Raw genomic sequence first — 15,964 nt, forward strand, 5'->3', positions numbered from 1 at the left:
AGCACTCCTGCAGCAATTCACCGGCGAGTCTCTCTTTGTGGCAATTACTTCAAAAGTTGTATTTTCCAACTAACTTTTTGATGCCCCTCGCTTTGGGCTTCAGTAGAATCATTTCCATTTTGTATGCTTTTAATGCAGCTCAGTGTTTATTTATTGAAAGACCCAGTGTTGCACGTATGTGTTCTGGAGGTGGCGTGTGTTTCGTGTGGGCCGCCGCTCTGTTTATGAGAGCACGTGTTTGGGTTTGATATCGGCCGTAATTGGACATCACCTTCTGATCGTGGCGTGCTGTGATGTCTTACTGAAGCTTGGCAGCAGCAACTGCCAGTTTGTTTGTCATTTCTCCAAGAATACCTATTCAGTGCTTTCTTTGAAAAATTCATTAAAGGATTAGTTCACTCTAGAATTTAAATTTCCTGATTATTAACTCACTCCTGTGTCATCCAAGATGCTCATGTCTTTGTTTCTTCAGATGAAGAAATTAAGGTTTTTGAGAAAAAAACATTAGAGGGTTTTTTTTTTTCATATAGTGGACTTCAATGGGATCCAACGAGTTAAAGGTCCAAATTGCAGTTTTGAAGGGCTCTACACGATCCCAGCCGAGGAATAAGAGTCTTATCTAGCAAAACGATCTGTCATTTTCTAAAAGAATATAAAAATATATATACTTTTTACCCACAAATGCTCATCTTGCACTAGCTTGACAAAAGTACCGACTTAGTGTTTAAAAAGCGAACATACAAAGAAAGTCAAACACCCTTTACAAAAAGGTAAAACAACAGTGTCGGACGATTTTAAAGTTGGAGAAGAAATTAAGATTGAGACACTGAGTTTTTCATCCTACCTAAGTATAGACGAAGAAATAACCAAGTGTGACCTTTACCAATGTGATTACATAGCTAAAAGTATATAAATTTGTACTTTTTTTAGAAAATAAACTATCATTTCGCTAGATAAGACCCTTATTCCTTGGCTGGGATTGTATAGAGCTCTTTGAAGCTGCATTGAAACTGCAGTTTGGACCTTCAACCCATTGATCACCATTGAAATCCAATGTATGGAGAAAAATCCTGAATGTTTTTCTCAAAAACCTTAATTTCCTTTGAACTGGAGAAAGAAAGACATGAGCATCTTGGATGCCACGTGAGTGAGTAAATCATGCAGTTTCACATTTTAAAGACTATTTAAGTAGCTTGTAAAACAGCTAGAAAAAAAATAAAATGGTGGTAGATTTTGAAATATATACACTTACATATTTAAAATTAAAAAAAAAAAAGTCATAACATCAGCTACTCAACTACTAATTCTAGAGTTTAGAGAAAATATCCTTTTTATTATTCTGTCAAAATGTAAAAAAGTACAATTTAAGCCCAAAGTAAACTGTGCTTAAAAAATGAGGATTCTGCTCGAAATGTGACATTGTTGAACTCTCTAGTCATCTTTAATTGGCCCCTGATTTGAGATGGCTTTTGAATTCTGTGAAAGTTTGAACAAACTCTCAACTCTACACCAGGAGAGTCACTCTGTTTTAGTGACTGTGGCAGTCCATCGTTCCTGGGGTTCGGATTTGCTTGTCCCTCAGCGGAAACGTACAAAGCATCAAAGAGCCCCACCGGCCTGAGCACTCGGTGACTTCTGGGCCGAGACTGTCTATATGAATGATGCTAATAGCATCTCACCGATCTCTGAGGTGAACCAATGAAAGGATAGTGTCAGAAGTTTAAAACACTACAAAAACAATCCCCTCCAGGTTTCCCTGGGTGATTAAAATGGATGGATCCAAAAAAGAACATCGTTGCCGATCTAGTCAATGCATCCTCTGGGCAAAACGGGCTACAAAAGACTTTAAAGCATTACAAACTTTAAAGCCAGCGGAAAAGTAATTAGTTCCTCTGCCTTTGTTATCTCTCATTTATTTCAGAGGAAATGGTGCTTTTTGTGTTTTTAATATTTTATGAACATGTACATAAGGGGTATAAGGACCTGAGAATCTTGGTTTGGATCTTTATCACATATTGGATTATCAAAGAGTTCAGTTGACATCTTCATCTGGTTTATTTGAATACTTTACTAAAGGGTGTGCGTGTGATTCAGGAGACTATTGCATCTGATCTGTTTTTAATTTTCCGCTTTGTGTCCTCTTCAAGGTTATCCACATTACCGGCAGGCTGCGGATAAGAATGGCATTAACACACAGTCGTTCGGTACCCAATCAAATCATGGGCATGGTTGTGGTGGCACACGCACTTCCTCCGCCAACCATCAATGAGGTTCGGATCGACTGCCAGATGTTTGTTACACGGGTCAACATGGATCTCAACATCGTCTACTGTGAAAACAGGTAAGATATTCAGTACAGTTTTAACCTCAGCCTTGGTGATAAAGATGCAATGGTTTATGCTTAATGTTAAAGTCTAAGAGGGCAACTCTTTATTCTTATTCTGCAGAGCTTTTAGTGGAAGCCTAGTATTGTGTGCAGTTTGATTTAAAAGATTTTTTATCTCCCCTAAAGAATGATAAACGGTGAAAAAGAATTTCAATTTGGTCTGCTTAGAGTTAAAATACGACATTACTGTAGAACTGAAGGATCAGCGGGTGAAATGTGTTTTGCAAGAGTGGATAATCAGCCACACAGTAATGTTCATGTGCAGTTCATTATAGAGCTGATAGTGATGAGTTCTGCTTAAACGCAATCCCAGAATGACCTTGTTTCAACATCTATCGCTCGTTTGAAAAGCCGGCCAAGAAAAAACCCTCTTTTGTACTTACAAAACATCTGTGGTTCCACTGCTGCCCCATAAAATGAGAACATCTTAATTTGGCCTGGCTTGAAAGGAAATATCATATTAGTTTTATTAGTTTTATTTATATCTCTGGGATTGAAGTCATCCCAGTGTCTGCTAAAATTTTTACCACTCCCCTGCACTTAACATATTTATGAGAGAATGGAATCGGGCCAAGTCTATAGCCGAGTTATCATCACAGCAAAAGCCTGCTTTAAAATGAAGGTGGATAGAGATCGGTTGGCTTTTTTTTTACCGGCCATGTTCTCTGATCCGTGTAGAAAAGGACTGCACAGAGGTTAGAGTCGAATAATAGTATTTGCCCAACTTAAAGGCATTTCGAGTGGTTTTAACCACCTGTTTTTATCACATTTTCAATACTTCTGTGATAATTGCTTTTAGATTCAGCAAGCAGTTGGTAAAGCTACAGTAGGTCAGAAAATATTATGTCTATAATGAAAACAGGCTGACAGCTTGCCATCACAGATGGAAACCTTTTTAATGAATAAAATCTGGTGCAATATATATTTAGCTTACAGAAGGGCTGGGAAATCAGAATCTCCTTAACAGTGAGCTTGACTAGAAACCAATCAGGTCTTTGTCCTATTTTAATCTGTCATTGACTGAAAAGAGATGATACAAATCTAACTGGTTTCTTTTTGGTGGGTGATTTCTGAGTGAAAATTCTTTCAAAGTAAATCCTACACCAGTTTTTTTTTAGTGTAGCTTCATTGGATCGCTTCAATAGACTGGTTCTGACAGAGCTAATATGTGACCCTGGACCACAAAACCAGCCATAATTTTGAATAAATAAGCTGAATAAATACACTTTTTATTTATGCATGGTTTGTTAGGCTAGGCCAATATTTGGAAAAAAAAATCTAAATATTAAGAAAATTACCTTTAAAGTTGTCCAAATGAAGTTCTTTGCAGTGCATATTACTAATTAAAAAGTATGTTTTGATATATTTATGGTCGGAAATTTACTAAATATCTTCATGGAACATGATCTTAATATCTTAATAATTTTTGGCATAAAAGAAAAGTTTGACCCATACAATGTATTGTTGGCTTTTGCTACAAATATATACTCTTAAAAGTAAAGGTGCTTCATGATGCCATAGAAGAACCTTTCTTGTCTAAATGGTTCCATAAAGAACCTTAAACATCTTAAGAAACTTGTTTCACAAAAGGGTCTTTGTGGTGAAAGAAGGTTCTTCAGATTATAAAAATGTAAGAAAGAGATGGTTCTTTGACTGAATGGTTCTTTGTGGAACCAAAAATGGTTCTTCTATGGCATCGCTTTTTAAAGCACTTTATTTTTAAGAGTGTACTCATACTACTTATGAATGGTTTTGTGGTCAAGGGCCACATATGACATTCTTCAAATAAAATTTAAGTACTTTTCTCAGCTGTTAGGGTTAGGTAATGCCAATCACAACCTTTTTTCCAATGCGCAAAATACATGTATCATAAGTCTCTATTTGAGCAAATCTTTAACTAAACTATAAAAACTGTTTAGAAATTGTGCAAAAAGAAAAAGAAATGCACTGTCAATTTTGATTTTATGTCGAAATACTCCTTTCTAGAATCAGCGACTACATGGACCTGACACCTGTCGACATCGTAGGGAAGAGATGTTACCACTTCATTCACGCAGAGGATGTGGAAGGCATTCGGCAAAGCCATTTGGACCGTGAGTATCTGCTCCGAAATCCATCCAATCAATCTGTGCAGCCACCCAACAGTGCCAAAAACTACAGGATGGTTGTTAAAGAGCAAGATTCAGTGTCCTTACATGCTTTAGCGGGACTCATTGATCATTGGTCAATGACATCCTGAGAGCACACTGCGTTACGTGCCAAAGCTGGTGTAATGTGTTCGCTGCAGCACTTCAGCGTAATGGGACAGCAGTGTGACAGGCAAGATTATCCATGCTAGCGCTTCTTCTCATAACTGTCCGTGAAGAAGCGCTTCCCTCTGCCAGGCGGTTAGGCGAGCGCACGTCTCCCAAACAAGCCCCGTATCACTGGCGAGCCACAGAATCTCTGTTCGTTTGACAGTCTTACACATTTCACTCCTCTTTTCAGGTTAAGTTGCTCCTCTCAATGTACGGGCGCCACATGTAGTATTCATCTGCAGAGCCCTTTGAAGGTTCCTCAACCTTTTGCGCACTCCGCTTTCATCGCGCTCGGCAGGAGGGCCGCTGACCGTCTGGAGGAACGTTCATGCTTTTTGAATATCTTAAATCATCTGTTAAGTGTGTTTTGGCAGCACACCTTTCCCGCTCCTCTCCACCACGATGGCAGAAATTCAAAACGTCATTGAGAGCGGCGTAGCGTTTCATACAGTAAATGTGTGCGCTGCTCTACAGCAGGCAGGTTGCCATTATTTAAGTAGTGAGGGTTGAGGCACAGGAAGAGGAGGAGGAGGGGGATAAATCCCTCGTTTTATTAGGTGTTTGCAGAGGAGGGCGGGTGTCCTTGGGGCTGGCGAGGGAATTTGGAGCTGTCTGATTAGATATTGGGAGTTCAACTGAATTAGAGCGCAATTACCACTGTATTGCACTGTCCCTTTGCCTTAAAAAGCCACCAGATTGGGTCCATTAGACCTTGATTTGAAACCCAGCGGAGGCAGAGGAGAGAGGACTGAAGCCCTGGATTGCATTGATAGCGGAGAGAGAGAAAGAGACGGTGTGAAAGGGGAGAGAGAGACACACACAAAGAGAGAACTGCACATCCCCAGCTACCCCTGGCTTTCTAACCATCTATTACGCATTAGCGTGGCGGCAATCAACATAAATCTAGCCGCGCTGCAAATGGCTGGCCGTGGCGCTTCAGTAGAGAGCGGATAGGGGTTCTGTTCCTGCATTTCACTTTGAACGTTCATACTCAATCTATTGTGGTCAGCTGGTTGAAAATGTTGCAAAGGACTTGAACTACAGTTAAAGTTAAAATTCTGATAATTTACCCCCATGTCATCCAAGATGTTCATGTCTTTTTTGAGGAATACATTCCAGGATTTTTCTCCATATAGTGGACTTCAATGGTGCTCAACAGATTGAAGGTTAAAATGCCGTTTCAGTGCTGCTTCAAAAAGCTCTACACAATCCCAGCTAAGGAAAAGGTTTTATCTAGCAAAATGATGTTATTTTCTAAAAAAAAATTGACAATTAAAAACCTCAAACCTTTTAAACTGCAAATGCACTCCGATTCAATACGGTTAGGGTATGTCAAAAAAATGCATTTTCTAATCCAACTTCAAAATTGTCCTACATCGCTGCAGAAGTATTGACACAGTGTTTACAAAGTGAACGTGCAGGGAGGGTCAAACACCCATTACAAGAAAAGGTAAAACAGCAATGTAGGACGATTTTGAAGTTGGAGGAGACAGTGCACAGAGTACACATGCACATATGGAAGAGCTAGACAAGTATTTGTGGTTAAAAAGTGTATAAATAATTTTTTTAAGAAAATGACAGATCGTTTCGCTAAATAGGACACTTATTCCTCTGCTGGGAACGTGTAGAGCCCTGTCGAAGATGCATTGAAACTGCATTTTTGCAGTTCCAACAGTGATTTATTTACATGGCTACTCCGATGCCCTATTAACCTATAACCTGTTGTTAGCATCGGCTAACTAACCCCAGATTTCGGACTGCAGGGCACAAACCGAGATGAGATATGCAAGGTACGTTCACACTCGGTATCATGATTCAACACATTTAAGGTCAATATCACACTGGACTTCTCCTACAATGCTACAATGCAAGATACTAACAAAAAGAAGCCATTGATGATCAATAACCTGCCAACATTTAAGGTCATGCACATGCATGAAACTATTTTCTTATACCTGGTAATAGTCAAAGAGTTTATGCAAAATACGATAGGCACACCTGATTTTTTTAGCATAAAAAAAAAAACTAATTTTGCATCTATTGTAAACACGTCTTTTACATTTTAGGTTTTTTAGGAAAAACATATTTTGATAGTTAATAGTGTCTTTATACCCTCAGTGTCATTGCAAATAACCATTAGATATTATTGATATTTAATTAAGATCTCCATTATCTCAGTTTGATCATAAATACATACCAGATACTGCACCAATAACTATTAAAACTAGAAAATGTATACACAGTCGAACCAAAAATGATTTAGACACCAGATATAATTTTTTATATTTTTTAAGTAGTGGGTGGAGGACACTATAGTTCATTTATGTAAGTGAGGAAAGCAAACTAAAGTAATCTCTGACATACTATACCCAATAATTCTTCATACAATGGACTACCAGTAAAACTGATCAAAATTTGGGACCAAAAATTGTTCAGACACTTTGACCTGACCATGTTTTGCTCAAGTGTTTTTTCTTTAATTGCTAATGCAACCTTTCCACACACCACAGACTGAACAATTAGCATTGCTTGGTAATTAGTCAAAGTATTGATAGTTGTGTAAATATTGTCATACTAACTGTTGCCTAAATTTTTGGGTGATTGTAATCCATTACATACCTTTCAATCAAAGTTATTTGACATTATCAAGATGAACTTGTTCCGACACAGTTTAACTCAGAGTTCTTGTCATATTTTATTACCATTTTCTAAATTTTGGTTTGACTGTAAATGAGTTGAATTGATTCAGTAAATTCCTTTAAATGCAAGACAGTGTAGTTAAGAAAGTGCTTAATTATTCCTAATTACTGCTTGTTATACTACTACCTGATACTTTTAGTTACTTTGGTTGAAGAATTCCTAGCACAGCTAAATGCATTCTAATGACGTGTGCATCGCCTCGGTTTCTATCAAAGCCAGATCTTCAGGTGTCGGCGTGAACATGACGCGCGTGACTAAGGAGCAGTCACACCGATCTCCCGCTGATTGCTAATCAGACACTGATATCAGATCACACAGGGCCATCAGATTGGTTAGAGCCTGGGATAAGAGGGATGATGTCAGTCTGGCCAAATCTTTCTGCTGCAGACGCAGTGACGTGTGCATGGAAAAGACGTTTCGTTTGGCTTGAGTGCATATACTGTTCTTTATGATATATTACAGATGCGTACTGCAGAGTTCATAGGCCACTGCTAAAGTGTTCAAGGGCCTGATAAAGCATTTAAAGCTGTTTAAATTGAGCATCTTTACCTAGGGTTGCTCAAAGAGTTGTTTATGGTCCTGTATAAAATTGGTTGTTTCAACTAGATTCTGAAGTAGTTGAAAAATGCTGATAACTACAATAAAGTCTACTGCGTGGTCTCATTTTTAAAACACGCTAAAACATGAACTGTCATTCTCATCTATTTGTTTAATGGTTTAATTTGAGCTTTGCAACTGTAAAAAAAAATCAGCTCTAGTTTACCAAAGGAAAATTAGAAAGCCGACTGTTGGTGCTCACAAAGCATTTGAGAGCAGGTGTTTTATATGGGCAGAAATGCATTGTGACAGCTCTGACCTCACCTGTGTCAGCTTCCGAACAGGACCAACATGGCTTAAATTAATAAAAGACACTGTGCTACACGACTACATATAATACTCGGCGCATAAATGCTCCGCGGGTGTGTGTGTGTCTGTATGTGCTTTTACCAGCTGAGAAAGTGAGCGAGAGAGAGACAGAGGTGGGAAACGATGGCTCACAGAAGTGTGGAGAAACCCCAGGAGACTGAAGCTCTGTGCCTGAAGGCAGACTACAAGAGCCGGTCTCTGAAGAGTAGTTCAAACTGACTTTAATGAAAAACTCCCTTCACTCCTTATTGTGCTTGAAGATAGACTCCACAGCTGCGGAAAAATACACCTGCTCTAACACCCATCGCATGTACCGTTGACAATGTTTCTTCAGGTTTCTTCCATAATGGATTCAGAATAAATATAAAATAGATGTTTCTGTTAGTCTGCATCCACGGATAGGCTGTATTCACGTCAACAGTGATTCATTTGAATGTTTTTTTCAGCTGTTGACTAGTTTGGATTGGCACAACAGCCAGCTTTGACCAGCTAGAAACTGGATTTTAGACATCTAAAACCAGCAGATGATTGCATCCTTAAAAACAACTTGAAACTGTGATGATGCTTTGAAAACAAGGAGCGTAGGTGTAATTTCACTTCTCACCTCTTCTCTAAATGGCATTTACTTCCTCCGCTGGTGAACTAAGTTAAAAACCTCCAATTCGCTTGTCCGGCCAAACTCTGCTCGGGTGCCGCAGATCTGCATGTCTGCTCTCTCATTCATAAAAGGCTTGTCTTTACAATAATACCCCAGTGGACTGCAAGGACTTTTCCATAAAGCAATTTCACGGGTGTAAATTACTTACTTTTATATGACAGTGACACCCTCCACCCCTCCTGCTGGAAGTGAGGCCACGCTGGGTAAAGGGTATCTGAAAGGTAGCTGCTATTATGGAAGGGATCCAAGTGATTTAACAGAACTGAAGGACAGAGGCCCTGGCGCAGAGAGAGCGAGAGAGATAGAATGAGAAAGAGCGGAAGTAGAGAGGGAGAGAGACAGAGAGAGTGAGAGACCGTCCTGCAGGCTTGCCCGAGGCTCCAGGAGAAGGCAGGCAGATTAAAGAGGCCGTATTCCTTTTAAAGCCTCCAAAAGCAGCCAACGACTCCTGCACCGGAAAATAAAAAGAAGGATACAGAAAGAGAGAGAGAGAAAGAGAGGAAGGAGGGGGAGAAAGGGGTGGCTTCATTACCACTAAATCAATAACTCAAGCAGCCCCTGATTGATTTAATGGCAGCGCAACTGAAAGGAGGTTAAAAAATAAGCCTCACCTGTACAGACGTGGTGCCGGGCGGAGCCGAGGGGGCCAGCACATCAAATGCAATGCAGATGAGATCAGCTCATCAGGTTTAAAGGCAGAGGGGAAAAAATGTCCTAGAACTTGTAGACAGTAATGAGGGTTTAAAGGGACCACTCGGACTCGCGTGTTCACAGATAGAGGAGGAAAATGACAAGATTTAATATACTGAAGCTGTACGATACTTTGATTCGGTTTCAATTTAATGTGCTTTCTTGGCGCAACAAACAGCTCTACATTTTGCTTCACCTTGTTAAACCATTTCAAAAGAGGATGTTTTGTTTTGCATTCCATGTGTACTGAACCTCTTCATAGACTCTCAGCAGCATGTAAAGTTTGTTAAAGAGAGTGAAGGTGATACAAGGGTATGCCCACTGGCCACAGCGAACAAGTCAGATAAACAACTCTTGGCTTTTTGTCTCAATTTTCTGGAGTTAGAGCTTAGTTTTACATTTATTGGTACAGAAAGCAGTCGGTGAACTAAAGTCAATTATCGGAGCCTTTGGGACGGCTTCTTAAACAATGCTATTAGTCTGTAATGATTTTAATTACTAGACTTATTCTTATATAAATCATCCTTCTCAATGGACTCTTTTTATGGAAAGGGCTATTTGTAGCTGTAATTAAACGCAGAATCTGAATTTACTACCGTGCTTGGATTCTGACTGTTTCTGTTTTGCAGAACAATGATTAATGCAAATTCATATTATTTGAGATCGCCATTTAGCGCTTAATTTAGCCAAAATTATGGCAACTGCCACAGTGTCTTCACATGAGTAGCCTCAGACAAGGACACGATCACAGAGCCTTTAGCAAACAGTCACAGCGCCCTCTGCTGGGCCTTTGAGATTAAGAGTGTTCAAGGTGGTAATACAGTCTCTCCTTCAAATGAAATAATGATTAATATATGTTGTTGTTGACTTCATCTCCTTTTTCTCTTCCACCTCTTTTCCTTTCTGGTATACTATCCTCTTTTCTCAGTGATGAATAAAGGTCAGTGCGTGACAAAGTATTACCGCTGGATTCAGAAGAATGGAGGTTATATCTGGATCCAGTCCAGTGCCACTATTGCAATCAATGCCAAGAACGCCAACGAAAAAAACATCATCTGGGTCAACTATGTACTCAGGTAAACAAGTTTTTTACTTGTTTAAAATTGCCATCTTTAGATTTAGCTTCTTTCCTTCTGAAGATGAAAGTATTTGAGAGAGTTAGTCTGTAAGATGATGAAGGCCAAACACTGATCTTCTCAAACTGCGGTGTGATTTCTTGCTGCTTTTGGGTTTGTGTTAAGGCTCAGAGATCATCAGAATGCTCTGTGGTTTGGGCCGCAGTGAATCAATCAGGATGTCTGGAATGTTCTAGAGAAGAAAGTGAAGGATTTTTCACAAGGCTGAAACTTGTGTCTTCTTAACATGTCTTTTTTGTGGTTTCTTTTTTTAATGGGCAGTAATCCAGAGTATAAAGACACACCCATGGATATCGCACAGCTGCCAAACCTGCCAGAGAAAGCATCAGAGTCCTCGGAAACATCTGATTCTGAATCCGACTCCAAGGAGAACTCTGGTAGAGTATCACTCCTCGTCCCATTTCATTGCAATATGCCACTGAACGGTATGGAATAAGTTGAAGGTTGTTGGTTTGATCCCCTTGCTCCAAGGTTGTTATCCCTATTCAAATGTCAAACGTTTTCAGTGGCATTAGATTCTACATCTTAGACTCTTTACAAACTAGTAGTATTGTAAAGTAACATTATATACAACACTCTTGAAAGTTTTCTTTTAACCAGATGCCTTATCGGAGGGCTCTTGCTGTGTAAAATATCTTCATTTCAATAATTACTGGAAATTATGTAGGACAAGGAAATGTGGTGCTTTCGATATGTCCCTAAAACTGGTGTAAATAGTCAATTAAAACTCCACAGCCAGTTGGAGATATTAATTATACATTCCAAAAGAAGATGAAGTGAGATTCCAGAGATGGTGGAGGCTGTGAGTGAACAAGGCCGGTTGACAGTCTGGGGAAAGTGCCAACATATTGGCCCCTGGGCATCTCTGCCTGCCGAGCCGTTTGCCAGCCTTCATCACAAAGGTTACAGACTGTGCCAGCTGCAGCTGGACCAAACCATGCCCTCTTCTCCTCTCACACTCCCTACCTATCTCTACACCCCGCCTTCTCCTTCTGTCTTGCTCTGTCTCTTTAACTCTCTCTCCCTGTGTTTCTCTTCCAATGCAGACATGTTTTTCCTAAGGGCAGAATTTCCAAATCCCTGTGAGATGTATTTGCCTCACAGTTTTGATTTTCCCCCCTCAGTCCTAAACTCATATACTTTAAAAAGAAAGAATACTGATGCATAGTTTGAGCTCATCTCGTTCTTAAGAACCCAGCTACCAAAGACACTTGCTCTGAGTCATTCATGACAAAACGAATGATCAACGATACATCACATCATGAATAAGTTACCGGTGGCTAATGCAGTTGCCAAAAATACAACATCAAAGAACAGTTTATGTCCCCAGTGTAATTGTGTCCTGTACTTAAGAAGCATAATATATCTTCAACTGGAAGGCTTCCAAACTTTAAATTAATAGCCTTTACATAAAACCCCTGATAATGTTTAGTGAACTACGTTTCTTGTCCGAAACACCTTACTTTGTCTAATAAACTGTGACATTGTGATGTGTAAGGAAACTTGTCCTCTAAACCTTTTTCCTTTCTCCCAGAAGACAATGAAAACTCCAAGTCAGATGGAAAGGGGAATCAGTCTTCCGAGAACAGCGAAGATCCTGAGTCGGACAGTAAGAAACAGACGGGTCGGCCGCCAGAGCAAGAGATGAGAAGACAGGAGGAGGGAGACAGTTCCAGCAATCCAGAAAGTCAGGACAGTGATGATAGTCTAGAACCTTCTGACTGTGAAACCGACCACAAGGAGGGTCGCCTGGGTGGTTTACACATAAAGGTGGAGCGTTACGGCGACGGTGAGGTGGAGGAACTACAGGACTCGCCCTCCTCTTGCTCCTCAGAAGATGACGATGAGGTGGAAGATATTGTGAAGGACTGCAACAGTGGAGGAGAGCTGAGCGGACCAGCAATGAGCAAACACCAGAAGAGAAAGAAGAGGAGAAAAAAGCAGAAATGGGATGGTAGTCGGCAGCGCCTCCGTCTGTCTCCCTCGGCCGCTGCTACCCCCAGCCCTGGCAGCATGGACCCCACCCTCGGGGACCAGCCTCCCCTCCTGCTTCCACCCTCCCCAACCAGCTCCTCTGTGCTGAAGATCAAGACTGAGATGTCAGAACCTATAAACTTCGACAACGACAGCAGCATCTGGAACTACCCACCCAACCGAGAGATCTCCCGCAACGAGTCCCCCTACAGCATGACAAAACCCCATGACACCTTCCCTTCTCCCCCGCCTGCCGGCCTGCAGGTGTCCATCCCCGACTCGGTCCTCACTCCGCCCGGTGCCGAGGGTGGAGGAGGCAGCAGAAAGCCCAACTTCAACGGCAACAGTAGCAGCGGCAACAATAACAGCGTCCCCACCTCTGTGTCCAACGCAACTTCGAGCAGCTTGGTTCCTCCTTCCAGTTCGGCCACCGCTGACCCGCTCTCCCCACCTCTCTCGGCCTCGCCACGGGACAAGCAGCAGGGTACGCCCACCTCCTCCGGCTCCCTGCTCTACACCAGTGATCTGGAAGCCCTGCAGAGGCTACAAGCGGGGAACGTGGTACTTCCATTGGTGCACCGAGTCACAGGCACGCTCGCTGCCACCAGCACGGCTTCTCCGCGAGTCTACACCACTGGAACGATCCGATACGCCCCGGCAGACGTCAGCCTGGCCATGCAGGGCAACCTCCTGCCGAATGCCCACACGGCTGTGAACTTTGTGGATGGGCCCGGCTTCGGCATAGACCCCAAGACGCCCATGGAGATGCTGTACCATCACGTGCACCGGCTCAACATGTCCACCCCCTTCGGGGGTGCGGTCAGCGGAGCCGGGCTCACGCAGATGCCCGCTGCTAACGTCTTCACCACGGCAGAGGGACTGTTCTCCACGCTTCCGTTTCCCGTCTACAGCAACGGCATACACAACACACAGACTCTGGAGCGCAAGGAGGATTGAAGCAAAACATCCGAGACCATATTACTGTGTTCAACTGTGTTAAAAAGACTCTTCTGAGGCAAAAGACTGTGTATCAAAGTTGGGGAAAAGTGAGATGTTCTAGCACTTTGAATTTTGAGCAATTGAGCTTGTGTAACTGAAATGAATGGTTTCTCTTCCTGTGTCTTTCTGTCTTTCTATCTCTTTCTCTTTCTTCTTTCTCGCCTCCTTACACAAGTTCTCGATGATGGTTTCTCTAAACAGACTAAACAGACTCATCTCTATTGTAAAGAGTTCCTTCCGAGCCACAGGGGATTCAAAGCACTGTAGCGTATGTTTTCTCTGTGGTGAGATATTTGTCCAGAGTATGTAACGTCCTCATTAGGATGTCTTAAAGGTATTAGAAAAAGAAAATTGACAAGAAAAGAAACCGTTCGTGTTTCTAAAGGTATCTTGATGTAATCGAGACTGATGCTGACAAAAGGATGTTACCCCATTTGATGTAGTTCAAAGGGTTTTACGGTTCTTTCTAAAGGGGGAATAATATTTTAGAAATAATGCTTTTTCTTCGTTTTTTATAGCTCAACTTAACTTGCAAATCATGCATTTTAAAAAAGCAATTTTAGCCGGGTATTGACCTGTGAATAGAATGTTACTATTAAATCCCAGGACATGGAACAGGTCAGTGTGAGATTTTTCCAGTTCCATTTTCTGTTTGCAGATCCATGGTGCTATCATTGAGTTACCCTCACTCAGCTGGCTGATGTAGGTACTGTTCGGGAATTCCAGACAAATGGCGGCTTCAGAGCTTTTCCACAGAAAAGTCAAACCTCTAACAGACTTTTTGTTCTCTTCTTTTGTTTATGATGTTCATCACTTACCCGTGAGCACGGGAGAGTATTTTAACTCAATCTGATTGAGTCTGGAAAGGGATAAAGACAAGTTTTTTTTTGTTTTGTTTTTTTTATCTCTCAGTGCAACTGAGGCTAATTTTGCATCATAAACTTGAAGATGAATGTTAAACTCTGACAGGCTTTGGTCAAAGCTTTTTTTTTTTTTTTGGCTTAATTGTTTACACTCCCTCTTTAGCTTACAAGCCTGGTGTCCTTTCTGAAATCAGTTCCCCTTCATCCCTTACCCCTTAACTCTCTCTGAAAATCACATATCAAACGGAGATTGTAATAAGGACATGCATTTTCAATCAAAAAAATGTGTTTTGAAAATCCACATTCCTAATTTTTATCCACTGTTGCCAAAAAAACTTTACTCTCACAGTTTGGTGTTAAAACACTGTGATTTGATGTTTGAAGGAAAAAAAAACCTAAAGTAATAAAACGGAAGAAAACTGTCACTTCATCCTTTGGCAGCCGTCCATCAAGTCATCTATTACGCAGCGTGATAACCGTAAACTTGTACAATGTGTAAGTGTCATTGGCTGTCAGTCTCCATAGCAACTTAAGTGTGTGTTACTATATGCAGTATATACTGAGCTAATGTAGCTGTTTTGTCTTTTGTCCTCTCTGTGCTAGTCCGGGCTTGGACGGGGAAACGTTGCTTCTCCGTCCAGCCCCCTTGCAGTCTTAGTGAACCAGTGGAGGTTAGTGGATTTTGTGTGGTGGCCTTCCAATGTAGTGTCACCTTTTTTGCTGCTTCCTTTTTGTATGTATTACTTTTTTCTGTTTCTGCTATTGCTTTGCTGTCGTGTAGTCTACAGACCTCTCTCTCTTCTCAGAGATAAAAGACTCTAAACTAGCTCAAAGGTTTAAGGAGCCATTTTTTTGCCACTGAGGAATTCTGGGATTGCAGTTTCCAGCTCAAAAGTGATGAGGAAATAAAAAAAATAAAAATAAACTGAAGTAGCATTTAGCAGACTGGAACCTTAAAAGCCTCAGATGTGAAACATTCCCAGAGTCCCTTGTGCTTCTCTTGTGCATTGGGTGTATTTCATTGGTTTCCACCAAACCTGTTGACTTCAAGGACCCTGCAACTCACAGGAAATAATAATAATAAAAAAAAAATGACGACGGTAGTATTTCAGGACAATAAACAATTTTAAAGATTTCTAAAGAGATGAAAAAAATATTTCGCACTATAAAATCTATTTTTATAGGTGTTTTGGAAATGCATGTTTACTAAGTTGATTGTTTGGTTTACTTGATTTTGTTCGGTCCAGCGGCTTTGTCGATGTTTAGTGTTTTTTAGTCTGTCCAGCAAAGGGAAAAGGGGGGGCGGCCTTCGTCTTTTTACCTGAATCAGGCTTCCCCCCCGACATCAGGAAACT

The 15,964-nt window shown here is 41.0% G+C and overlaps 1 protein-coding gene across 1 annotated transcript in view; it reads left to right on the top strand.

The window, feature by feature from the left end:
• LOC141296285 (neuronal PAS domain-containing protein 3-like) overlaps positions 1-13,920 on the top strand; it is a 55,568-nt gene extending 41,648 nt beyond the window's left edge. The window contains exons 3-7 of the mRNA XM_073827547.1: positions 2,148-2,341; positions 4,373-4,479; positions 10,566-10,713; positions 11,035-11,150; positions 12,308-13,920. Of these exons, the coding sequence (XP_073683648.1) occupies positions 2,148-2,341; positions 4,373-4,479; positions 10,566-10,713; positions 11,035-11,150; positions 12,308-13,704 (1,962 nt within the window). The 3' untranslated portion in view covers positions 13,705-13,920. The remainder of the gene's footprint in view (positions 1-2,147; positions 2,342-4,372; positions 4,480-10,565; positions 10,714-11,034; positions 11,151-12,307) is intronic.
• Positions 13,921-15,964: the final 2,044 nt, after the last annotated feature.

This window comes from Garra rufa, chromosome 21, assembly GCF_049309525.1.
Source record: "Garra rufa chromosome 21, GarRuf1.0, whole genome shotgun sequence".
Lineage (NCBI taxonomy): Eukaryota > Metazoa > Chordata > Actinopteri > Cypriniformes > Cyprinidae > Garra > Garra rufa.